This window comes from Erythrolamprus reginae, chromosome 12 (assembly GCF_031021105.1).
Source record: "Erythrolamprus reginae isolate rEryReg1 chromosome 12, rEryReg1.hap1, whole genome shotgun sequence".
NCBI lineage: Eukaryota > Metazoa > Chordata > Lepidosauria > Squamata > Dipsadidae > Erythrolamprus > Erythrolamprus reginae.
This window is the reverse complement of record NC_091961.1, coordinates 8,735,403-8,761,315: the sequence shown is the minus strand read 5'-3', so window position 1 is coordinate 8,761,315 and position 25,913 is coordinate 8,735,403. Positions and strand designations below refer to the sequence as shown.

General features: G+C 40.5%; 1 protein-coding gene across 2 annotated transcripts in view; it reads left to right on the top strand.

Moving 5' to 3' along the window:
• EBF2 (EBF transcription factor 2) overlaps positions 1 to 23,963 on the top strand; it is a 347,547-nt gene extending 323,584 nt beyond the window's left edge. Inside the window, exons 15-16 of one of the 2 annotated variants that reach the window (XM_070765697.1) lie at positions 2,563 to 2,730; positions 23,561 to 23,963. In XM_070765697.1, coding sequence (XP_070621798.1) covers positions 2,563 to 2,730; positions 23,561 to 23,592 — 200 coding nt within the window. In that variant the 3' untranslated portion in view covers positions 23,593 to 23,963. Of the gene's footprint in view, positions 1 to 2,562; positions 2,731 to 13,103; positions 13,162 to 23,560 lie in introns of those variants that run through there. The other variant, XM_070765698.1, reaches the window with a different exon arrangement.
• The last annotated feature ends 1,950 nt before the right edge of the window (positions 23,964 to 25,913 follow it).

Sequence of the window (25,913 nt, the reverse complement as noted above, 5' to 3'; positions counted from 1 at the left end):
TCTGAAGTTAGTTGGGGAAAAGATCAAAAGCAACATGAGAAAATATTATTTTACTGAAAGAGTAGTAGATCCTTGGAACAAACTTCCAGCAGACGTGGTAGATAATTCCACAGTAACTGCATTTAAACATGCCTGGGATAAACATATATCCATCCTAAGATAAAATACAGAAAATAGTATAAGGACAGACTAGATGGACCATGAGGTCTTTTTCTGCCGTCAGATTTCTATGTTTCTATCAGGAGATGAGGCTGAGGAAATCTGCTTGAAAATATTTGTTTAGAAATATTGACTATCTTGCATTTCACGGCAATGTGGACCTCCTCATTTCCCCATGTTTCCTCCCTTCACCGGACTTTACCCTGGCTCAGCTAACCTTGGTTAGCCCTTTGCCCTCATCTATCCTGCCTTGACAAAGATCCTGTTTATGGTATATAACTAATAGGAACATTATTATTATTTATTAGATTTGTATGCCGCCCCTCTCCGTAGACTTGGGGCGGCTCACAACAGTAATAACACAATATATAACAAATCTAATAGTTAAAAGTCACTAAAAACCCCTTATTAAAAGAAAACATACACGCAAACATACCATGCATAAACTGTATAAGCCCGGGGGAGATGTCTCAGTTCCCCCATGCCTGGCGGCATAGATGGGTTTTAAGAAGTTTACCAAAGACAAGGAGGGTGGGGGCAATTCTAATCTCCAGGGGGAGCTGGTTCCAGAGGGTCGGGGCCGCCACAGAGAAGGCTCTTCCCCTGGGTCCCGCCAGACGATATTGTTTAGTTGACGGGACCCGGAGAAGACCAACTCTGTGGGACCTAATTGGTCGCTGTGATTCATGCAGCAGAAGGCGGTCCCGGAGATATTCTGGTCCGATGCCATGAAGGGCTTTATAGGTCATAACCAACACTTTGAATTGTGACCGGAAACTGATCGGCAACCAATGCAGACTGCGGAGTGTTGGTGTCACACGGTCTAACTTATTGTTTTATTAACTTTTAAAATGGTTGGATTTCAATTTTCAGAATTCCCCATGCTGTCTGGAGAATTCTGGAAGTCCAATCATTTTAAAGTTGGACTTTATGGAACTGGTCTGACTAACCATATAATATTTCCTGGGGTTTCCCCATCTAAATTATGAACATGTCAGGAGTGGGTTCTGACTTTACGTCACTGCCAGTTCGCTCCTCACACACTGCATGTATGCATACGCAGTGCTTAAAACGTAGCTTCTGTACATGCGCAGAAGCCTATGGCGCCACCAAAGGATCCAGTTCTGGAGCATTGCTGCTGGTTCAGTGAGTTAAGTTCTATAGAATCGGTCCAGACTGGCAAGAATCAGATATGATCCTAGCCCAGACGACCTTTCACCTGCTGAAGCTTGAAAAATAATTAGATTTGGCTAATAATATCCCAAATCACAATGATGGATTGACACATCACACAAAGTTTGAAAGAAGAAAACCACTTTTTGAAGTAGCATAGTAGGTGAATCCAATATATTTGTATTATAACGAAATACCAAATTCTGCAGGGTTTTGGTATATATTCAGCTTCCTCTATGTATTCTTTTTAATGGTTTATGGTTTAGGTTTATTGGATTTATATGCCGCCCCTCTCCGCAAACTCGGGGCGGCTCACAACAATAATAAAAAACAGTACAGTACACAATTTAATATTCAAAATCAGTTTGCATTGCAAAGCTCACCAACCTTTTAAAGCTAAGGAATTTAACAAGAAATATATGATAAGGGTGCCTCAAAACTGAAAGAGTCGTATCGTATGCATGTGTCCATAATGCATGAAAAATACCAGTTATACAAATATAGCTAAATATAGCTAAAATTACATACACATGCATGGATATATTCTTATTATTATTTACTGCCTCCGTCTGGCTGCAGTTCCATTGTTCTTTCCCTCACTATTATCTTGTCCTTACAAGATACTTTTTACTACTCACCATTGTTGTTTCTTCCGCTGGGCAAGGAGATACAATTTTAAGCAAAAATTTGGTCTACAGTCAAATGACATTTTAAAAATGTTCTAGGAATATCATATGGGGCTCGGAAGCATCCTCGGAATTAAAAATTTGTTGTGGAACATCCATTTGCTTTGAAGGAATTTATTTATTTATTTGATTTGACTTCTATGCCACCCAATCCCAATGGGACTCATTGAATGAATGAATGAATGAATGAATGAATGAATGAACGAATGAACGAATGAAAGAACGAATGAACGAACGAACGAACGAATCAATGAATCAATGAATCAATGAATCAATGAGTGAATGAGTGAATGAGTGAATGAGTGAATGAGTGAATGAGTGAATGAGTGAATGAGTGAATGAATGAATCAATCAATCAATCAATCAATCAATCAGTCAATGAAATTGAATGTTTAGGACCCAAATAAATTTATTGAATCTATGGAATTTATGGAAATCTCAGTTGGATACTTCTTAAGGGTGATTGCTTTGGGCAAATTTGTGATTGTTTGCCTTTCCAGGCTCCTATTTGTTCTAACTCAAGTTGGTATCTTCTCCCTCTTAGTGATGTCTTCAAGCCCCACAGTTGGTTCTTCAAGCAGTTCCTCCATCCTTCCATTCTCCTCCTCTGTCTTTCCTGCTGTCAAACAAAAGAGTGCCTTTGCTCCAGTCATCCGACCCCAGGGGTCCCCTTCTCCAGCGTGCCCCACTGGCAATGGAAATGGGTTTAGAGGTAAGGAGAAGTCTATTTTCTTCACCCGCCATTCTCCCAGAACTCCATCCCTGTATACGTCATATGTTTAACTTCAAAGGTTTGCTTCAAAGGTTTGCTCAACATGGACTTTGCACATCACACCTATGTGCAAAGCAATCCCCTAAAAGTGATAGCGGAGTGTGGTACACAAAGTTGTACCCTTATAATCCTCACCTATCCCATTATCCTTCCCACGATTTTTGATTACACAAAAAGCCATATCCTAACTAACAAAAAATAATAGAAGAGTAAAAGCACAAAAGGAAGATAAAATTAGAGTGCACAAAGTAAAGTAAAAAGAAATAAAACAAAACTTCAAAACTCCTTTGCAGCATACATAAATACAATTATAAAGTTATCCCTTACTATGGTTACAAAAAAAAGCAGAATCAGAAATTGAAAATGCATTTTGTTCTGCAGAAAAGAGTTTTTGGTCGATTATAAATATAAATACTGGGGTTTTCCCCCCCTTATCTAATAAGTTGAATAAGATAAGTTCCTCATCTTTGCCAACTCTTTCTCCATTGTGAGTGGTATAGAACATTTAAAGTAACTTTTCATGAGATCTCAGCTTGCAAGAGCTTTTATGAATTCTAGTTCTCTTATATCTTGCAAAATCTCAGATCAAAACTGTCCAATATTTGTGAGCGCAACAATCATTTCATTTCATTATTGTTTCCCTACAATATAAGCTTTCTAACTCCCTCTCAAAGGCTCTAAGTCACTTGCAAATAATAAAATATAAAACAAAAAATAAAAATAAATCACCAACTGCAATAAAGAATCCCATCAGTCTTTCTGAACAGTCTGGCCTTCTTGATTTTCTTAAGTGTAGGGCTGTTGCAAAGTAATTATTTAATGTGAATGAATGAATAAATGATCAAGCTAATTAGAATACCCAGAACATAACATCAGACAATATAATTGCACCTGCAGCTGAGAAAATATCAATTTCTGGTTTTATATTAAAAAAAAAGCTATGCCATATATTGTTTCAAAAGGTCATTACATAAAATGGATAAGAATTAAAAATGCTTTTATAGATATATCTAAATCTAATGAGTAAATGCAGAAACACAACACTTTCATTTAAATCATTTAAATCATCAGTTCCATTTATCTCATCCATCCATCCATCCATCCATACACGCATACATTCAGAAAAATTATCATCTCTTTAATTTTTCTATGTGTTCTCATTCAGTTTGATTAAAGGGGATTCGGTTTAGAAACCTAAGACCAAAGCTGGTCTATTGGTTGAGTAGTTCAAGTACTAGGCTAGAAACTAGTTCTAGTCCCACCTTAGGCAAGAAAGTTAACTGGGTGATTTTGGGCCAATCTCCAGGAGAGGTGGAATTCTAGATCCTCCTCAGGCATGATATCTGATTGGGTGACTTTAAGCAAGTTACAGTATCTCAGCCCAACTTACCTCTGGAAAATAGGAGAAGGAAGGAGTAAAAGGCATGCTTGCACTTTAAATTACTTAAAAAGTAATTAAAAAGGATTTAAAAATATTTTAAAAATTAAAAGTGGCAATCTGATGAATAGAACCTAGAAGAAGAAAAAAACTTTTTGGGGTGGGGAGAGAATATATGTGAGTACACTGTCTTTCACTAGAGCACTGATGGCGAACCTATGGCATGGGTGCCACAGGTGGCATTTATTTTTATTTTATTTATTTATTTTGTCCAATACACAATGAGGGTTTTAGTGGGTATATATCTATATACACAGAGTAAAATACATGATGAAGGTTATAGAGGAGATACTCATAGTAAAATATATTTAAGAAATAATAGAAAAGAAGGTATAGTAATACAACATATCAATGAAAGAATAGAAGAAGAGATATAGGAATAGAAGAAAGGTATAGGAGATATAGGAGAGCAATAGGACAGGGGATGGAAGGCACTCTAGTGCACTTGTACTCGCCCCTTACTGACCTCTTAGGAATCTGGATAGGTCAACCGTAGATAATCCAAGGGTAAAGTGTTGGGGGTTTGGGGATGACACTATGGAGTCCGGTAATGAGTTCCATGCTTCGACAACTCGGTTACTGAAGTCATATTTTTTACAGTCAAGTTTGGAGCGGTTAATATTAAGTTTAAATCTGTTGTGTGCTCTTATGTTGTTGTGGTTGAAGCTGAAGTGGTCGCCGACAGGCAGGACGTTGCAGCATATGATCTTATGGGCAATACTTAGATCTTGTTTAAGGCGTCTTAGTTCTAAACTTTCTAGGCCCAGGATTGAAAGTCTAGTCTCATAGGGTATTCTATGTGGAGACATAACTGCAGGCACGCGAGCAGTTGCCCTTGCTCAGCTCCAATGTGCATGTGTGTGCTGGCAAGCTGATTTTTGGTTTGCGCAGAGGCCCTGGGAGGCCGTTTTCGACTTCCAGAGAGACTCTGAAGGGATGGGGAGGGCGTTTTTACCCTCCCCTGGCTCCAAGTAAGCCTTTGGAGCCTGGGGAGGGCAAAACACAGGCCCACTGGGCCCACCAGAAGTTGGAAAACAGGCTATTTCTGGCCTCCAAAGGGCCTCCAGGGGTTGGGGGATGCTGTTTTTGCCCTACCAGGAATTTATTTATTAGATTTGTATCTAATAAATTGAATTATGGGTGTGGGCCAGTGCTCTTTCGGCACCTGAGGGGAAAAAGTTTCGCCATCGCTGCACTAGAGTATATCCTCTCTTTTCTGCCATCTTCGTCTTTTGGACCTCATATTTTAATTCAATTTTCAAAGAAGAGCCTTCTGTAAAAACTGTTTCTCCAACTGGCAAGTGCGAACAGCAAATGATGAGAACATGTGAAATAGAATCATCTAGCACCTCCAACAACAATTTAAAAACACCACCCAAAGGAATTTGAGAGACATTCTCAAACCCTCTTTAAAAAAAATAAGGTGGAACAACTTTGGTGCAAAAAATCTCCAATTCTGGAAACCAAAAGAGAGATCTTAATTATGCTGTGCCTTTTTTTTACCCTTCCTCTTCCTCCTTCCAGCCTTCCACCACCCCACCACCCCATTCCCACAGTCAAAAAGGTGGAATAGAGGCAAGGAAAGAGAGTGGTCTCTTGTGTGACCTGCTATAAATTGTATTCTCCAGCGCTACCATATTGATTTACCCCCCACTCCTGCCTCCCCTATTTCAGTCTACAGAACGTAAAGCAGTCAGTTGACAGAAGTCTGTAGGCATTTCCAAAGACCAGATTTTTGCCAACTGGGTAATATATGCCGTGGAGCTTTGCTCCAAACCTCAGAGGTGACATGATCTGCCTCGGTGCTCACCGTACAGATTGAGGCTGGCAAGGCAAAAAAGAACAAAACAAACCCCAGCAGTTCTCAAACTAGAGATGCTGTTCTGTCAACCTGCCACAGTTGCTTGCCTTCGAGGCTACCTAGCTCTCCACCAAAGATGATTACTTCAGAAGTACCAGAGAAAGAAGCTTCAAGTTTAAACCCTTGAGGATACATAACAGTGCTTGGCATCTTTGTCTAGCTGTAGGCTTTTCAACTCTTGTGAATGCGGCTTCCTTCTGGCCTGCCATGAAGACTCTAATGTAGCTTAGCCTTCAATGATCCTTCTGCCAAGTCAAGTTGAGGAGCTGAGCTAAGGAGGAAATGTCAGCCCGTCAATGATTTATGGCTGTATCCAAGGGCAAAGCTTCCATTCTGAGGGAAACATCAGAGGGGGGTGGGTGAACGTTGCCCTCTTCCATTGCTTGCTTCAAGGCAGGTGGCATCTGCCCATGTTCGGAAAACCATGGCAAGGCCAGAGATGCCAAAGCAGAGCAAAGCAGCAACTCCAATTTTAGAAGTATATTAAAAAAGTGAAAACGCCACGTTGCTTCACAGATCTGCTCCAAAGCAGTGATTTTTTTAAAATTTATTTTATTAATAGAGTTGAAAGGGACCGTTAGGTCATCGAGTCCAACCCCCTGCCTGAGCAGGAAACCCTACAGCACCCCAGCCAAATGGAAGTCCAATCTCCTCTTGAAGGTGTCCAGAGTTGGGGAGTTCACCACCTCCCCTGGCAGGCAGTTCCATTGGTTGATCGCTCTGACCGTCAGGAAGTTCTTCCTTATTTCCAGGTTGAATCTCTCCTTGGTCAGCTTCCAACCATTGTTCCTCGTCCGGCCCTCTGGTGCCCTGGGGAATAAAGAGACCCCCTCCTCACCGTGGCAACCCCTCAAGTATCTGTAAACTGCTATCATGTCCCCTCTAGACCTTCTTTTTTCTAGGCTGTCCATGCCCAGTTCTCTCAATTTAGTTGGATCTAGTCATCCCAAAAAAGCTCAACGCAGGTCCTGAAGATGTAACTTTCTCCAGACTAAACGACATGTCAAAATAAATCAAATATTTATCATCATAGAGCAGCATAAATAGGGCAGGGCAGATACGATTAAAAAATATAATAGATACATCAAGGTCTGGGTAATAATAAATGTAAAAGCTAAAATGTATATGTAAGAACAAGAACACTGGATGTTTTTCAGAAGATTATGGTAGATAAACATTTGTCTGAAGTGGTGTAAGATTTCCTGCCCAAAGAGGGGATTGGACAAGAAGATTTCCAAGGTTCCTTTTAACTTTGTTAAATTATTAAATTATTATTATTTATTGGATTTGTATGCCGCCCCTCTCCACAGACTCGGGGCGGCTAAAAACAACATGTAACAATCCAATTTAATAAAACAACTAAAAACCCTTATTATAAAAACCAGACATGCACACAAACATACCATGCATAACTTGTAATGGCCTAGGGGAAGGAATATCCTAACTCCCCCATGCCTGGCGACAAAGGTGGGTCTTGAGTAATTTGTGAAAGACAAGGAGGGTGGGGGCCGTTCTAATCTCTGGGGGGAGTTGATTCCAGAGGGCCGGGGCCACCACAGAGAAGGCTCTTCCCCTGGGGCCCGCCAAACGACATTGTTTGGTCGACGGGACCTGGAGAAGGCCAACTCTGTGGGACCTTAGCGGCCGCTGGGATTCGTGCGGTAAAAGGCGGTTCATGATGTATTCTGGCCCAATAAATAAAAGTCTAAAAAGAATTCAAATACAAGGGCAGGAATTTTAGATACAGGTAAGGGAGCGTAATGGTTGGTATGTTACAGACCATATGAAATTATAGAGCATTTTAGTATGATAAACGAAATGTTCATTTAATCTAGTTGATGATACACCATGTAGGTTTCTCTAGCCTAAATAACATGTTAATACTGAGGACTGGGAGAAAAAATAGGAGTCCAATTCCTGGGGCCACTAATACTGGCACTGGTGAGTGTCACCTTTCCAGAATCTCAAAGGAATTTTTCCCACCTTCCTTGTAGACAGAATTCAATCTGGAACCTTTGGCAAACAAGACAGGTTGTATATATCCATTTGGATGTAATGAGGTCTACTCTTTGGTCAGGAAGATCTTATCTTTAACTTTAGACTTTAACCTTAGACTGTCTACGGTCGGCCTCTCCCCTTTTCTAAGAGGTCTGCAGGAAGCATGCATAAGCACACCACTGTGCCTACCATCCCTGTTCTACTGTCCTATTGTCCTCTTTTGTGGTTATTTTTTACTTATGATTTTACAAATTACTATCTCATAAACGTTTGATAGAAAGAAAGAAAGAAAGAAAGAAAGAAAGAAAGAAAGAAAGAAAGAAATGTACCTATCACGTTTATCTGGTCTCTGCAGTGATCCAGATGTTTATGTTGTAATCCTCCTCCTTTCCCCCCTTAGCATTAAATCAGACTTTGAAAGGTCAGAGCAGCCTAAGATCTAGTGCAGAGGCTCCCAAACTTGGCAACTTTAAGACTTGTGGACCTCAACTCCCAGAATTCTGGGAGTTGAGGTCCACAAGTCTTAAAGTTGCCACGTTTGAAGACCTATGACCTAGTGAGATAATCAGAGTGTTGTGTCCACGCCTCCACCTGCCATCTTAGAACCAAAGGTAGAAATATGCATTAGGTCTCTACTTTTCAATGTTCTAAATATTCATTCAGAGCAAGGGTGGGCAGGTATGGCAACTGTATGACCTGTGCACTTCAACTCCCAGAATTCCTGAGCCAGCATGGTTATTATAATTGCTCGTGCCTGATTTAGAGCAGAAACCCCAGTCTTCTTCAGAACCATAGGGCTGGGGAAAGGCAGACCATGCTTATTTAGCTCCAAACATGGAGGGTCTTCACACAGGCTAGAAGTGAGTTGAGCATACCCTAGGGCAGTGATGGTGACACATGGAGCCATATCTGCTGGCACCTGAGCTGTTGTCCCAGCTCAGCTCCAATGTGCATGTGTATACCAGCCAGCTGATTTTTGGCTCACGTCAGCTCTGGGTGGGCGTTTTTGGCTTCCAGAAGCCTCCAGGGGGCTGGGAAAGAGTGTTTTTACCCTCCCACAGCTCCAGGGAAGCCTTTGGAGCCTGGGGAGGGCAAAACATGACCCTACGGGGCCCACCAGAAGTTGGAAAACAGGCCATTTCTGGCCTGCAGAGAACCTCCAGGGGGCTGGGGAAGCTGTTTTCACTTTCCCCAGGCATTGAATTATGGGGATAGTGCTCGCACACGCTCTTTGGGCACCCGAGGAAAACAAGGTTGGCCGTCACTGCCCTAGGACCAACTTAGTTAATAAAAGTACGGATTTTTGCAATCTAAAAAGCAATCTAGGTTAACGATTCCATTATTTAGCCATGCTGAAATGTAAAAAAACTGATGTCATTTAATATACTTTCTGGAGAGAGAAGAGAAGACCACAGCGTGAAGGGTCATCCCATCCTCATTCAAGATCTCCTTGCCGGCTTCCTAGAGACGTCACCTCACTAGCGATTGTGTCAAGAGGATGTTGGACTAGGTGAACCAGTCTGGATTTTCACCTGTTTTGCACAGCATTTGCATGGTTTTATTACCAAGCCTTGACGAAGAGCACGCTGCTTGATGGTTCTCATTAATGTTACCCAAGGGAGGAAACCTATTTGAAACTTGGCTCCCTGAGTGGCGTTGGGGAAGACATGTGGATACCCTTAGATGACCTGTCGACTGCCAGGCATTCCTGATTTTCACTCCCTGCGTGCCATCTGCTCTATTTATTTTTATTTTTTATTTGCTCTGCAGTCAGGAGAGGTAGGTAGGAACAGTAGGGCCTCGTCTTTGTCAGCGACCCCAAATTGATTGCAGGTGTCCTGATTGGAGACGCCTGGCACTGATTTGGCCCTGGACGTTTATCCTGCTTAAAAATAGGGTGGAGAAGATGTGATGTGACATGACACAAAGCGAAGGGATGAGTACCCCGGTGTCTGGTCACCTTGGCACAGATGGAAAGCTGAAAATGGGAAACTGCTGGAGCAGCGCAAATGGTTCGGCCACCTTTGTCTGTGGCTACTTTGTTCGTCTCAACAGGAAAACCATCCCTACAGTTTCTGAGCTCATCTGAGGTCTGAATGGTGTGGTTGCTTCTTGTGCTATAAGAAAGTGTTTCATTGGTCAAGAGAGGACGAGCCTCACCAAGCTTTGCTGTGCTTCGGTTCAACTTTTAATTGAAATTTCAGAAATCAATTAGCTTTCCAAGTTGGATCGGCCATCCGAGTCTGTCTTTTTGAACTAGCTGCTCTGTTCTGTCGGGGTCTCTGGTAGAATCCTCCCGAAAAGTCACAGGTACAAATTTCAGACACACACACGTTTGAAAATTCAAACCAATGTTCTTTGTAACGAAAATGCAAATAAACGAAGCCCTCTTTTTGTATAGCAAAGAGCACTCGTCTCCAAACAAACTGGTAATTGGTACAAGTCCCTTATCAGTTCTGGGATACTTAGCATGCAGCTGTGAGGCAAGTCACAGTCCTTCTTCTTTCACAAAGTGAAACACACTTTGCTCTGCTTTAGTTTCAAAGCGGGGAAAAAGCAACACACCAAGGTCGAAGTCAGCAAAGCAGGCATGAAACATAACGATCAGATAATCCTCCACAACGGCCAAACCCAAAGGCTGCTATTTATAGCAGCCTCACTAATTACCACAGCCCCACCCAACCACAGGTGGCCTCATTTTCTTTGATAATAATCTCTCAGTTGTTGCTGCCTATGCTTCGCTCTCCGTATGCGTGGCTGTATCATTAACTCTTGTTCCGAATCCAAGGAGGAGAGAGATAATTGATCTCCTTCTGAGCTGTCTGCCACACTCTCCTCCTTCCTGTCACTCATGTCTTCTTGGTCAGAGGAGCCTTCATCAGCAGATTCCACCGGGAGCAAAACAGGCCTGCGGCATGTGGATGTCTCCCCCACATCCACAGTCCTTGGGACAGGAGCTGGTCTAGAGCTAACCACAACAATGCTCCAAACCAGATTGACAGTTTGGATCAAACTGCGTTCTCCAAATTTTAATAGGACTTTCTAAACCGAAGCAGCTTTATAGTTTTGCGTGAAAGTGGGTGTGGGATAATTGTAAATTATTCACTGCTAATCTCTCCCGATTCCTAAGAGGTTAGTAAGGGGCGTGCACAAGTGCACCAGAGTGCCTTCCGTCCCCTGTCCTAATGTTTCTCTTTTACTAGTATCATGTATATAAATATTATATCTTTGTACACCACCAATATGTACATGACAAAACAAACAAATCAAATAAATAAATGAACAGGACCACAAGCGATGTTTTGTTCAAGGCTTTGTGGTTAGGAACAAGGTAGGAACACAATTCTGAAGTTGTAAAAATAGATTGGATCACTTTAGATTTGTAGGATAAGAGGGAGCTCCATTGCTGGGTTTCGGAAGCATGTTTGACCAGGTCTTAATTATCTGATCCCTGCATTTGCAGAGCACATTATGTTCAGTCATTATTAAAGTCCATTAAAGTTTTGTCTTAGGTAAATTCTTGGTTAGTTTATATTTGGTGTATGTGCAAATCTAGAAGATGTATTAATTGAGATGTATTAAAGTGTAACCAATTTATGTATCGGGTATGAATGTAAGTTCCATTTTGAAGTGTGAGAATGTATTACCTTAACAATAGTAATGATAACTATAATGGGGTATAAAAACTGAGACACTAATCTGAAGTCTGTTTTCTTTTTTAATCATCTGTTTTGTTGGGCTTACATTGGATGTGACAGATCCATACAAGCATAGAATTAACCCAATTTGGGTATAACGGGGGGAAGTCCAGTTCAAAACAAGAGCCCACAAAATCTGACAGCCACTTGGCGATCTAAACCACCACTGTTTCTTAACCTCAGCAATTTAGAGATGTTTGGACTTCAACTCCCAGAATCCCCAGCGAGCTTGCTGGCTTGGGAATTTTACAAGCGAAAGTTCACACATCTTCCAGTTGTCAAGGTTGAGATACACTGGTCTAGACATTTAGAAGGAGACAAAACCCCAGGTAGTGGGTATGTCAAAACCAATCTCTCCCCCCCCCACCTCTCTCTCTCTTGCTAAATTCTGCATTCAAGGTAATTGCCAAGAGAGAGAAAGAGGAATGTCATTTTGTAATGGTTTTCTCTAGTTTTTTTTTCCTCGTCATCATACTGAGTTCGTTCAGGTCTGTTCCATATCAACCGATCAAAAAGGTACATATAAAGCAGTCCGTACCCACCCAAAACTAAATTTGAAAAACAGTAAATTTTAACATTGATAAGATATCTTGGGATCTACAAGATGCAGGTGAGGTCATGAAGCTCTTATGGAGAGAGGGGATCCGATTATTGTATAAGATTATTTATTTATTTATTTATTTATTTATTATTTGGATACATGTAGACATTTAGGTTAACTAAGATGAAAAATTCCATTTCATGCCCAACTCCTGATAATTTCATAAATACAGGTAATCTTTGACTTACAGCCATCCATTTAATGACCATTCATTGTCACAATGGCGCTGAAAAAAGTGACTAATGAACATTTTTCACACTTTCACAATCATTGCAAGCATCCCCATGATCATGTGATAAAAAAAATTCAGCCTATTGACTTGTATTTATGATTATTGCAGTGTCCTGGGTTATGGGATCACAGGGACTCCTGCTAGAGCAGGGGGTTGGACTAGATGGCCTACAAGGTCCCTTCCAACTGTAATAATCTGTAATGACCTTTTGTGACCTTCTGGCAAGCCAAGTCAATGAGGAACACAGACTCAACTAGGTTACTAACTTTACTACTGCAATTATTTCCTTAAGTCCTGTGCAAGGAAAAATCATAAAATCGGGCACAACTCACTTAACAGCTCTATTACTTATTTTGAAAATCTGAGCTCAATTGTGGCCATAAGTTGAACACTACCTGTATGTCCATGTAGTTTTCTTGGTAGTAATACGGAACTATTTGTGATTGTCTTCTTCTGTTTGTTTGTTCTTCAACTTCCCATTCTAGATTACAACTCGGGATTTTCCTGGTGGTAATCCAGCCAAGGACTAACAAATCCGGCCATACTTAACTAAGGTCAGCTAGGTGCTGCCACCTAGCAGGGCTATCAAAGATTGCTTGTCGCAGAATTTTGTACTGTATTGTTGTTGATGATGATTACACGTGTTAAAGTTCAAAAGTGAGACAGAATAGAAGAGGAATTCAAAGCAGAGATCTTTTGATAGGAGCCAACTGGAAGATCAGTTCAGGCTTCAGTAAGAAAATAGATGGCAGAACAATTCGTTCTTTCTGAGATGTATATATTTTAATATACAGTGATACCTCGTCTTACGAACTTAATTGGTTCCGGGATAAGGTTTCTAAGGTGAAAAGTTTGTAAGACGAAACAATGTTTCCCATAGGAATCAATGGAAAAGCAATTAATGCATGCGAGTCCAAAACTCACCCCTTTTCCCAGCCAAAGCACCCGTTTTTGCGCTGCTGGGATTCCCCTGAGGTTCCCCTCCATGGGAAACCCCACCTCAGGACTTCCGTATTTTGTGATGCTGCAGGGGAATCCCAGCAGCACAAAAACAGGTGCTTCGCTGGCAATGGAAGTCCAGAAGTGGGGCTTCCCAGAAAGGGGAGCCTCAGTGAAATTGCAGCATTGCAAAAACACAGAAGTCCTCGAAACCCCACCTCTGGACTTCCGTGTTTTTGTGATGCTGCGATTTCGCTGAGGCTCCCCTCGATGGGAAACCCCCACCTCCGGACTTCCATTGCAAGAGAAGCACCTGTTTTTTCACTGCTGGGATTCCCCTGCAGCATTGCAAAAACACGGAAGTCCAGAGGTGGTGTTCCCCATGGAGGGGAGCCTCAGGGGAATCCCAGCAGCGCAAAAATGGGCACTTCACTGGCAACAGAAGTCCAGAGGCAGGGAATCCCAGTGGTGGCGGCTTGGGTTTGTAAGGTGAAAATAGTTTGGAAGAAGAGGCAAAAAAATCTTAAACCCGGGTTTATATCTCGAAAAGTTTGTATGACGAGGGGTTTGTAAGACGAGGTATCACTGTATAACAGTCCTAGAGATAGAGTGGTACACATTGCCCACAGCCTGGAGTTTGATACTGACAGGCTCAAGGTTAACTCAGCCTTCCGAGGTCGGTAAAATGAGGACCCAGATTGTTGGGGGCAATATGCAAATGCTTACATTGTAAACCACCCAGGGAATGATGTAATGTGCAATGGGCTAGTATATAAATCTAAAATGCAATTGCTATTGATATTATTTTCAATTGCATCTTTCCAGGTGGCATAGAAACCCAGAATGACTGTGACCACAAATTTAAATAATGCAGAAAGTTGTATTTATTAGGGTTACATTTTCAAAATATTTCATAGCGGGGGAAATTGTTTGAAGAACTGATATATTAATGTAAGCTTTTTGTCCCAAATAACGAAAATGAGATTGTTTACTCAAGTTCTCAGTTTGTGGTTTAAAGGGCTGCAATCTGATGAAATCAATTCATTTTGTGACAGAAGAATGCAAGTCCTTTTAGCTTGTAATATTATAATTACTTGCTAGCTTGGTTCCAAGGTGCTTCCTAGGAGGGGAGATTAATTTACTTCCCTGTTACCTCCGTAGCTTGAATTGGCAGCTGAAAAAGCAAAGAAGCCCTTGCCTTTATCTGCAGGCATGTAGCTGGCAAAGGGATCACATCTGGCTATGCATCTCCCAATAAAATTACTTGGAGCCTGAGTGCTTCTACCTTGTGGGATACAGCAGGAGGTGAAAACTGATGAAAGGCCTGGAGGCACAATCTGGAGAAGCTCCTTGTTAGTTTCACCTCTGCCAGGAGTCCAAGGGAGTTGAAACTGACAAGAGGCGTTTTTCTGGTTGGATCCTGATGAGGCTCGGGCTGGAGAAATCCCAGGTCAAGTTGCTCTTTCTTTCTTTCTTTCTTTCTTTCTTTCTTTCTTTCTTTCTTTCTTTCTTTCTTTCTTTCTTTCTTCCTTCCTTCCTTCTTTCTTTCTTTTATTGTTGTGAGCCGCCCCGAGTCTTCAGAGAGGGGCGGCATACAAATCTAATAAATTATTATTATTATTATTATTATTATTATTATTATTATTATTAATTATTTTCTTTCTGTCTGTCTGTCTGTCTGTTTGTCTTTCTTTCTTTCTTTCTTTCTTTTTTCTTCCTTCCTTCCTTTCTTCCTTCCTTTCTTTCTTTCTTTTATTGTTGTGAGCTGCCCCGAGTCTTTGGAGAGGGGCGGCATACAAATCTAATTAATAATAATAATAATAATAATAATAATAATAATAATAATAATAATTATTATTATTATTATTAATTATTTTCTTTCTGTCTGTCTGTCTGTTTGTCTTTCTTTTTTCTTTCTTTCTTTCTTTCTTTCCTTCCTTCCTTCCTTCCTTCCTTCCTTCTCCTTTCTCTTTTTTCTTTCTCTTGCCATCAGTGTAGGATGTTAAAAAAACACAATGAAGTTCAAAACAATGCAAGTAGATAAGTAGATTAAATAATGAGAGCAGAACGTCATTTATTCTCCTTTATACGGAACGCAATAGCAAAACAGTTGATCTCTCTCTCTCTCTCTCTCTCTCTCTCTCTCTCTCTCTCTCTCCCACAGAGAGAGAGAGAGAGAAGAGAGAGAATGAATGAAAGGAAGGAAGGAAGGAAGAAAGGAAGGAAGGGAGGGAGGAAGGAAGGAAGGGAGGTAGGAAGGAAGGGAATGAATCAATTTCTGGATTTCTTTTAATTTCTTTTCAATAAAGCATCCTGTAATAATTTTAAAAGTGGACCCTTTTAATTAATAAATTAGGTTTCAAAATCCCTTCTGCAAAGCAATCTTGTATCCACGGCCAGGTAGATCTACTCCCAGTTTGTTTTCTACTTGCCTTCATAGCCATGCATGGAATCCTGAAGTTTTGTTAGACTGAAAATGCATCTCTCCCAGTAGTGGATTTCACTTACCTTCACTACCAGTTCGGAACTGTGAGCTTGTGTGTGGCGCTTCTGCATATGTGCAGAATCTTCTGCACATGCACAGAACCTTCTATGCATGCACAAAACCTACGCATGTGCAGAATCTTCTATGCATGCACAGAACCTTCTACGCATGCACAGAACCTTCTACACATGTGCAGAACCTTCTACACATGTGCAGAACCTTCTATGCATGCACAGAACCTTCTACACATGTGCAGAACCTTCTACACATGCACAGAACCTTCTATGCATCACAAAACCTACGCATGTGCAGAATCTTCTATGCATGCACAGAACCTTCTATGCATGCACAAAACCTACGCATGTGCAGAATCTTCTATGCATGCACAGAACCTTCTACGCATGCACAGAGCCTTCTACGCATGCACAGAACCTTCTACGCATGCACAGAACCTTCTACACATGTGCAGAACCTTCTATACATGCACAGAACCTTCTACACATGTGCAGAACCTTCTGCACATGATTGCATGCGCAGTCCACTTCCTGGGGCCATGCGCAGATCATCTGTGATTATATCTGGGCAATTGGGCAGAGTCTCCCACCACCACTGTTGGTTTTCCCAAACTGGGCTGAACCAGTAGCAACCCACCACTGATCTCTCCCCCAGGTTTCAACGTAAGCTTTGCCTTTTATGTTGCAAGCATACACACAAGGGGTTGCCTTTGCATTGTGATATTGTGCCACACAGATCGATTCTTTGCCCCCCCCTCCAATTTTCAGGACTGTTAGTTTTTTATAAGTCCCAAACCAAAATTACCATTGCAGGAAAGCTATGCCCTTGCACCAATCATAGTCCATCCCTAGGTGCCCCATAACCATAAAGTGACATAAACACATGTGTCCAGCAAACTGAATTATGCATAGCTTGATGTTGTGAAATGCACACAAAAGGAGGCCATCGCATCTCACTTTCTCTCTGGGACCAGGGCATTTAGGTGCAAGGTGTGTCAAAAATTTATTTATTTATTTATTTTATTTATTTATTGGATTTGTATGCCGCCCCTCTCCGTAGACTCGGGGCGGCTAACAACAGTAATAAAAAGCAGCATGTAAATCCAATACTAAAACAACTAAAAAACCCTTATTGGTCAGGGGTGAGGAACCCAGCACCCTGGAATGCCAGAATGCTTCCCAAAGTTCCCTTTATAACAATTTCAGCCCAAGAGGAAAAAAAGGATTCAAGACGTGATGGTGTTAGTAATGAAAGAAATTTCAGAGCTGATAGAACTTGAGCAACGCATGTCCAAAGCGATCGTGTATCTTGTTACCAAACCAAAGATGTTTTCCTTTTACTTTTCCAACATGTTAGTGGAGTATCCCTCAGAGGGCACGTCAGAAAGCAGCTAATGAGAAGAGGAAGTGTTACACGCCATTGCATTTTCTTCTTTTAAATAACTCTGCCTGATTTTTGAAAGGGCTCCCACTCAACTCTCTCCTGTTTTCATTACTGAGTTCAGCTCTTGTGAAATTTGATGGCCTCTGGAGCACTAGGTTTGCCCCAGTGAATGTCCTACAACATATTGAAAGAAATCAGCCAGTTCCCAGTTAATGGTGGATGGTCCCAAATTCAGAGACAGATCAAGGAATTCTTTAAATAAAAACATCCTCGCACTCAAACTCCTGATGACTGCATAATGATGACCTCAAATATAATATTCTTCGAAACAAAATGCAATGAACTTGTTGTTGCTTTCTATCTCTCTGCCTTCCCTCCAAATGTCTAAGCTCAGTCCATAATTCTTGAACTTCCTTGTATTTTTCCATCCTAGCACTAAATGTCCCTGCCTGTTACAGCAATAAAAGTTGACCGTTACCAAATCTCTGTCTTAAAAACTGACCCTATGGCCCATTTGGTTCATTGATGGACAAACTGAAGTCCGTTGCGCCACAAGGGTTTTGCAGGGGTGAATTTTATATAATGCTGTTTAGCATTTACCTGAAGATGTCAGAAAGATGTGAAATGCCTGGGAATTTGAGGGCATCTGCTGAATGAAACCATTAATGTTCTCATAGGAATGTCCACATTTAACGAATACAAGCTGCAGAAAAGAATATGGGGGATGCACAAAAATATTTGTAAACACGGAAGGACCTTCATTAGCAATTTGCAAGACATTTATTTTATGTCTGATTCTGATTAAAAGTTGTAATCACTTGGAGGTAGCCCAAATTACTGCCTTTAGGCAACCAACAATGATCCATGGGTGCTAATGTATATACCAGTTGCTTCCTTTCTGAAACACATGGTCTCTATTCTTCAAGAGAATAGGTGGGTTCCTTCTAAACCCATCATTTAAAGCTTCTGAAGCCATGCTACTTCATTCAATAGTGGGAACTCAACTCTGGTGAAGATAATAGTAATAATAATAATAATAATAATAATAATAATAATAATAATAATAATAATGGGGCGGCATACAAATCTAATAACTGATAATAATAATAATAATAATAATAATAATAATAATAATAATAATAATAATAATAATAATAATAATAATAATAATAGAAACATAGAAGACTGATGGCAGAAAAAGACCTCCTGGTCCATTTAGTCTGCCCTTATACTATTTCCTGTATTTTATCTTACAATGGATATATATTTATCCCAGGCATGTTTAAATTCAGTTACTGTGGATTTACCAACCACGTCTGCTGGAAGTTTGTTCCAAGGATCTACTACTCTTTCAGTGAAATAATATTTTCTCATGTTGCTTTTGATCTTTCCCCCAACTAACTTCAGATTGTGTCCCCTTGTTCTTGTGTTCACTTTCCTATTAAAAACACTTCCCTCCTGAGCCTTATTTAACCCTTTAACATATTTAAATGTTTCGATCATGTCCCCCCTTTTCCTTCTGTCCTCCAGACTATACAGATTGAGTCCATGAAGTCTTTCCTGATACGTTTTATGCTTAAGACATTTTATGCTGAATAATAATAATAATAATAATAATAATAATAATAACAACAACAACAACAACAACAACAACAACAACAAAGATGGAAGGTATCTTGGAGGTCTTCTAGTCCAACCTCCTTCTTAGCAGGAAACAGACAAATGTCTATCCAACAGCTTCTTAAAAACAGATAAACTGTTGTGTCAGGAAATTTCTCCTTAGTTCTAAGTTGCTTCTCGCCTTGTTTAATTTCCGTATGTTGCTTCTTCTCCTGCGCTCAGGTGCTTTGGAGACTCTCATAGGAATCTGCTGAGGAATCTTGCCATTAGGGACCACTGACGTTGGGCAATCAACTTTGAACATGGCGACAGCTTTTCTCCACTCTCAGAAATGCACTTTTTAACATTCTCACCTCTCCTTCCATTCCTTCATTTTAGCTACATATTAAGGACTATTCTGCTCAAAATTTCTGCTCCCCCCCACCCTTCCTTTTAAAAAAAGGAAAGAAGCAAGAGTTTCTTTCTCGGATATGTGTTTATTAGCGTTATTAGTGCTTAAGATGTGCACCTCGCCTTAGCTTCTGGTTGATTTTTGACAAGTTTAATCAAGCATTTCGTCTGATAATGGCTGCCTTTGGAGGTTAATACAATGCGGCTCACCTCCAATTCTTTCTTCCATTTCTCTCCAATAAAGTAAAATAAAGGCGAGAGAGAGAGAGAGAGAGAGAGAGTACGATCCCTGTGGGATAATCACGGCAGTTCCTATATTCCCTACTCATCACCGAATGCCTTGTCCTGCATTGAACCACCTTTATTGAAAAGTTACATCGATTCAATATATAGTAATACAGGCAAAAATAATTACAGCTTTGCGAGTGGTGTAAGACCTTAATCCGAAGCTCACAAACATTCAATAAAAAGTAGTGCAGACTGGGAAATAGGCTTTTGACAGCCGAGCCCCCAAGGAGGTGGGAGGTGGGGAGGGAACAGCCTACGAGAACAAAAGCCAAGCTAAAGAAATCCACCAAGACACCTTCTCCTATAGCAGGAAAGATTTTGACATTTTAAAAATCAATTAATATTCCTTCAATTATTTTATAATTGAAGAAGCTGTGTATTAGAAAGGGATTTGTGGCAGTGAAGCATGCGTCGAGGTGGCCCAAAGCAATTGCTATCCTTCCTGGTCTTGCATCAAAAATATCCTTTCTGGTTTTAATCACTCACACCTCCTTGATGGACATTTGTTTTCTTATCATTTCTCATTCCATTGGAGGAAATTGAATTTCTCCTAACTTTTCCATTGAGGAAGTCTTAAAAAAAAAAAAATAACAGTTTGGCAAAAATATCCTGGAGATTGTGAGTTCAAGTCCTGCTTTAGTCATGAAAGCCAACTGGGATGACTTTGGGCCAGTTATTCACTCTCAGCCCAACCCAGGCTGCAGGGTTGTTGTTGTGAAGGAGTAAGATGTGTTAGATATAGAATAGAATAGAATTCTTTATATTGGACACACAAGGAATTTGTCTTGGTGCATATGCTCTCAGTGTACATAAAAGAAAATATAGATTTGTCCAGAATCATACGATACAACACTTATTGATTGTCATATGGGTCAAATAAGCAATGAAGAAACAATCAATATTAATAAAAATCTACCTTGAGTCATTTATATAATAATCCAGGTGGGATACAAATAAATAAAAGAGTAGAAGCCCAATATTGCTTAAGCTTTGGAGAGATTCAAATGTATTCTGGTGAACTTGTCTTACAAATGTGAAATTCAGATTTTCAGTTACAAAGCTGCCCCCCTCGCCCCCCCCACCCCCCCAGCAATTTCAATTTATTTTCTTTTGACCATTTTTTAAATGTTTTTCAGGGAGGGGTATTTTGTGGATTTCCATTCCTCCTGCCCACTGCAATTCTATATGATTGTATTATAAATTTGAAAAAAAAGGATGACTATTAATTACTAATCTTCCACTATGATTACCAAAAACTAATAAAAAAAGGACAAAGAGCTGGAATGGGGAATAAACATCATTTGTCTGACAGCATATGAATTTTTTAAAAAAAATGTCTGAAGAAGTTTAATGTTTTAGCTAGTATTTAACATCTACGTTATTCATAACGTAAGAAAGAATATAACCACAATGGTGGAATAACTCTTATTTCCCTTGTTAGAATGGGAAGTAAACTGTGCAATCTTATATTTGTTTACTCTACATGGGGCTACCTTTGAAAAGTGTTCGGAAACTTCAGATCGTGCAGAATGCAGCTGCGAGAGCAGTCATGGGCTTACCTAGGTATGCCCATGTTTCACCATCACTCCGCAGTCTGCATTGGCTGCCGATCAATTTCCGGTCACAATTCAAAGTGTTGGTTATGACCTTTAAAGCCCTTCATGGCATCGGACCAGAATATCTCCGAGACCGCCTTCTGCCGCACGAATCCCAGCGACCGATTAGGTCCCACAGAGTGGGCCTTCTCCGGGTCCCGTCAACTAAACAATGTCGGTTGGCGGGCCCCAGGGGAAGAGCCTTCTCTGTGGCGGCCCCGGCCCTCTGGAACCAACTCCCCCCGGAGATTAGAACTGCCCCTACTCTCCCTGCCTTCCGTAAAGCTCTCAAAACCCACCTTTGTCGTCAGGCATGGGGGAACTGAAACACCTCCCCCGGCCACGTACAATTTATGTATGGTATGTTTGTGTGTGTGCTTGTTAATATAGTGGGGTTCTTTTTAAAACTATTTCAAATACTTAAATTTATTGAATTTATTTGGATTTGTACGATTGTTTATATTTTTTGTTGTGAGCCGCCCCGAGTTCGCGGAGAGGGGCGGCATACAAATCTAAATAATAAATAAATAAATAAATAAATAAAATAAATAATTGGGAGCAAGCCCCTCTAAATTCCACAGGGTTTCCTTTTGAGTAGACAAATATAGGATTGCATTGTAAACATTAGAGGCTGTTGAAAACTTTGAAACCTAGAGGTAAAATTAAAGACGAAGAGGTGCATTGAAAGTTGCCCGGGTGAAAAGCACATGAGAACATTTTCAGCATTGGAATGATAAGCAAATGAGTGTGAAAATACTTTAGGGAAGGAAGGTGTGTGGATGTTTTTCCCTCTATTTATAAAAGACTAACTCTAGAGTGGACAGCTGCAAATAAGATACACATGCTTCTACTTCTTTTAGAAATGTTGAATGTAGGTTTTTGTTTACATAGATATGCATTTAAATTTTTTCATTATTGTTTAAAAGTTACAACGAGCCTCCCAGAGATATTTAAGATAGGTGGCCAAACAAACCTTTTTAATTAGATAAATAAAATGAAAAAAAAAATGTATGTTCTAATCAGTATGCTCTTAATTTGTATCCTGGCTGAAACATTTTGGACTAGTGAAAGTTGCTGAACATTTAAAAGCACAACCCGTTCAAGGAATAAGTTCAAATGACTGAGGCTCAATCTAGTTTTCATCTACTTGTGGCCTTGGTCCTTAGTTTTATTAATCCCTGTTACTTCTAATGCTTTTGTGGTTTCTAATGGTTTTAGACCTTTGCTTTTATTGTGTTGTAAACTTTGAGAATGAGATGGGTGACCTGTCAGTTCCTAGATTCGCCCACATTTCTACAACACTCCGTGGCCTGCACTGGCTGCCGATCAGTTTCCGGTCACAATTCAAAGTGTTGGTAATGACCTTTAAAGCCCTACATGGCGCTGGACCAGAATACCTCCGGAACCGCCTTCTACCGCACAAATCCCAGCTGCTGATAAGGTCCCACAGAGTTGGCCTTCTCCGGGTCCCGTCGACTAAACAATATTGTTAAGCGGGCCCCAGGGGAAGAGCCTTCTCTGTGGCGGCCCCGGCCCTCTGGAATCAACTTCCCCCGGAGATTAGAATGGCCCCCACCCTCCTTGTCTTTCGCAAGTTACTTAAGACCCACTTATATCGCCAGGCATGGGGGAACTAAGACATCTCCCCCAGGCTTATTATATTTCATGTTTGATGTGTACGTGCTATATGGTTTTTAATTGTTGAGGTTTTTATATACAGTGTTCCCTCGATTTTCGTGGGGGATGCGTTCCGAGACCGCCAGCGGAAGTAAATACACTATTTTTGGCTATGAACAGTATCACAAGCCTTCCCTTAACACTTTAAACCCCTAAATTGCAATTTCCCATTCCCTTAGCAATTATTTAGATTATTACTCACCATGTTTAATTATTAAAGTTTATTAAAAAAAATTATTTATTAAAGGCGGACAAAGGTTTGGCGATTACATATGACGTCATCAGGCGGGAAAAACCATGGGATAGGGAAAAAACCACGAAGTATTTTTTAATTAATATTTTTGAAAAACCGTGGTATAGACTTTTCGCCACTGTATTTTATTATTAGATTTGTTCCATTGTTATCCTGTTTTTATTACTGTTGTGAGCCGCCCCCGAGTCTTCGGAGAGGGGCGGCATACAAATCTAATAAATTGAAATTGAATTGAATTCTGCAAGTTTCTGTTTTGAAAATGTAAATGTATTTTCTGTCTGTCTGTTTGTTTTCCAGCCATGACTGGTCTTGTTGTTCCCCCAATGTGAAAGAAGAGAAGGCACTGCTGGAATTTTTTCCCCTGCCTCCCCCTTCCCCCCCTTTTTTTTCTACAGCACAAAACTACTTATTTGTTACGGAACTTTAAAAAAACAAGGAAGCACTAGAAGCTCAGTTGATGGGGGAAGCCATGTGCCCGAAGGAACATAAATTTTATGGCGTCGCTAAGAGGCTGTCGCAAGTGGAAGACATCAATACTCAAGAACATTTTTAAAAAAAATAGGAATTGGCCAAGATCCAGATGTATGCAGGTTATGGGATTGTATATGGAGCACAAGTTTTTTTGCTTTCTTTTCGTTTTCTTTCCGCTGTGGACTCAAAACCTTCCCAATGTTTATAGAATATTAAAAGAAGGAACAGGTTGGCCGACCATGCGAGCTTAATATTTTGGATACTCTTTGTTTTACTTTGTAGGAAAAAAAAAAAGTCGAAGTTTCTATTTTCTATGGAGCCTTTCAGATACCAATTTAGTTTATGCAGAAAAAGAAAAGAAAAAGTAATATCAAAACAGGGTACCAGCATGAGGGACTTTCCTATAAAACCGATATGCTGATATGAGTGGTGGAATGTTGGACGTATGTGTGTGTGTGTATTGACTTATAGTTTAATCTCTTTTCAAATGGAAAAAAAAATGTAAAATGTTTTACAATTATTTAAATAAATAAACTTGTAAGTTATTGTATGTAGACGTAGACATTGAAGACTTCGGGGGGGGTGTTTCTTTTTTTTCTTCTCCTATTGTACAATGCAAATTGGCAAAAACGCAGCAACAATTTCTTAACGCTACAATATCTGTTCAGTTCTCTCCTGATGGAGCCTTTTACAGAAATGTGTCTTCACCAAGAACTCATCCACAAGCCTTTTTATACACACAATGCTATATATATATATATATACATATATAAATATATACATATATCTCTCTCTATATTAAAATATAGAACCATCGTTAATGTATGAATATTATACACTTTTCTCATGTCTTGATTCGATTAAGGTTTCAGGTACTGGTGTGACTTGTTTACATTCATACCTCTCCTCAGTAACATTTGTGGCATTTGTGAAGTCTCGCGTCAGGTTTTTGCATCAAATCCGCTTCGTAATTTCAGGTTGCAATTTGAGCAAGAGGGAACCATGAGGCCAGGGTGGTTTTTTTTTATCCTCTCCCCCCCTCCCAAGTTGATTGCTTTTCAGAAAACATTTTGCCTAATTTCTGAATGTATAGCAAAAGTTATATTGTGTTGCAAAAAGAACTTTGGCACTTACCTAGGAGAGCGAATGCTCTCCAGTGAATGTCGAGTACAGTGGTACCTCATCTTACGAACGCCTCTTCTAACGAACTTTTCAAGATACGAACCCGGTGTTTAAGATTTTTTTGCCTCTTCTTCCGAACTATTTTCAACTTACGAACCCAAGCAGCTTCTGCTGGGATGAAGGGGTTTCTTTTTTTCCCCTTTTTTGAAGAAAGAAAAGGGAGGGGCAGCTTGGAGGAGTAAAGATTTTGCATGCTTGCAAAAGCACTGAAACAGTGTCTTTTTAAGACAGAAAAGGGAGGGGCAGCTTGGAGGAGTAAAGATTTTGCATGCTTGCAAAGGTACTAAAACTGTGTCTTTTGAAAAAACAAAAGGGAGGGGTGCCCCCCTTGCCTTTCTTCCTTCCCACTCACCCTTTAGCCTAGCCTTGCTTCTTCCACCCGCCCCCTTTAGCTGCTCTTCCCTGCCCTCTGTTCGCCTCCCTTCTAAAGTTTGGGATTTTCCTGAAGGATTTGCAGGCATTATTTGCTTTTACATTGATTCCTATGGGAAACATTGTTTCATCTTACGAACTTTTCACCTTACGAACCTCCTCCTGGAACCAATTAAGTTCGTATGATGAGGTACCACTGTATTTGAATTAATAAAGGCAAATTTACCAGGGGTGAAATTCGACAGCTTCTAACAGGTTCTGGAAAAATTTGTAGCGGACATTTTTAGTAGTTTGGAGAACCGGTAGAGGAAATGTTGAGTAGTTTGGAGAACCGGCAAATATGGCTGACCCCAGAGTGGGGTGGAAATGGAGATTTCGCAATATCCTTCCCCCAGGAACGGAGATGGAATGGAGATTTTGCAGTATCCTTCTCCTAGAATGGGGAGGGAGGGAATGGAGATTTTGCAGTATCCTTCCCCTGTCACGCCCACTAAGCCACGGAGGTGGAATGGAGATTTTGCAGTATCCTTCCCCATTCTAGGGAATGGAGGGAATGGAGGGAATGGAGATTTTGCAGTACCCTTCCCCTGTCATGCCCACTAAGCCACGGAGATGGAATGGAGAT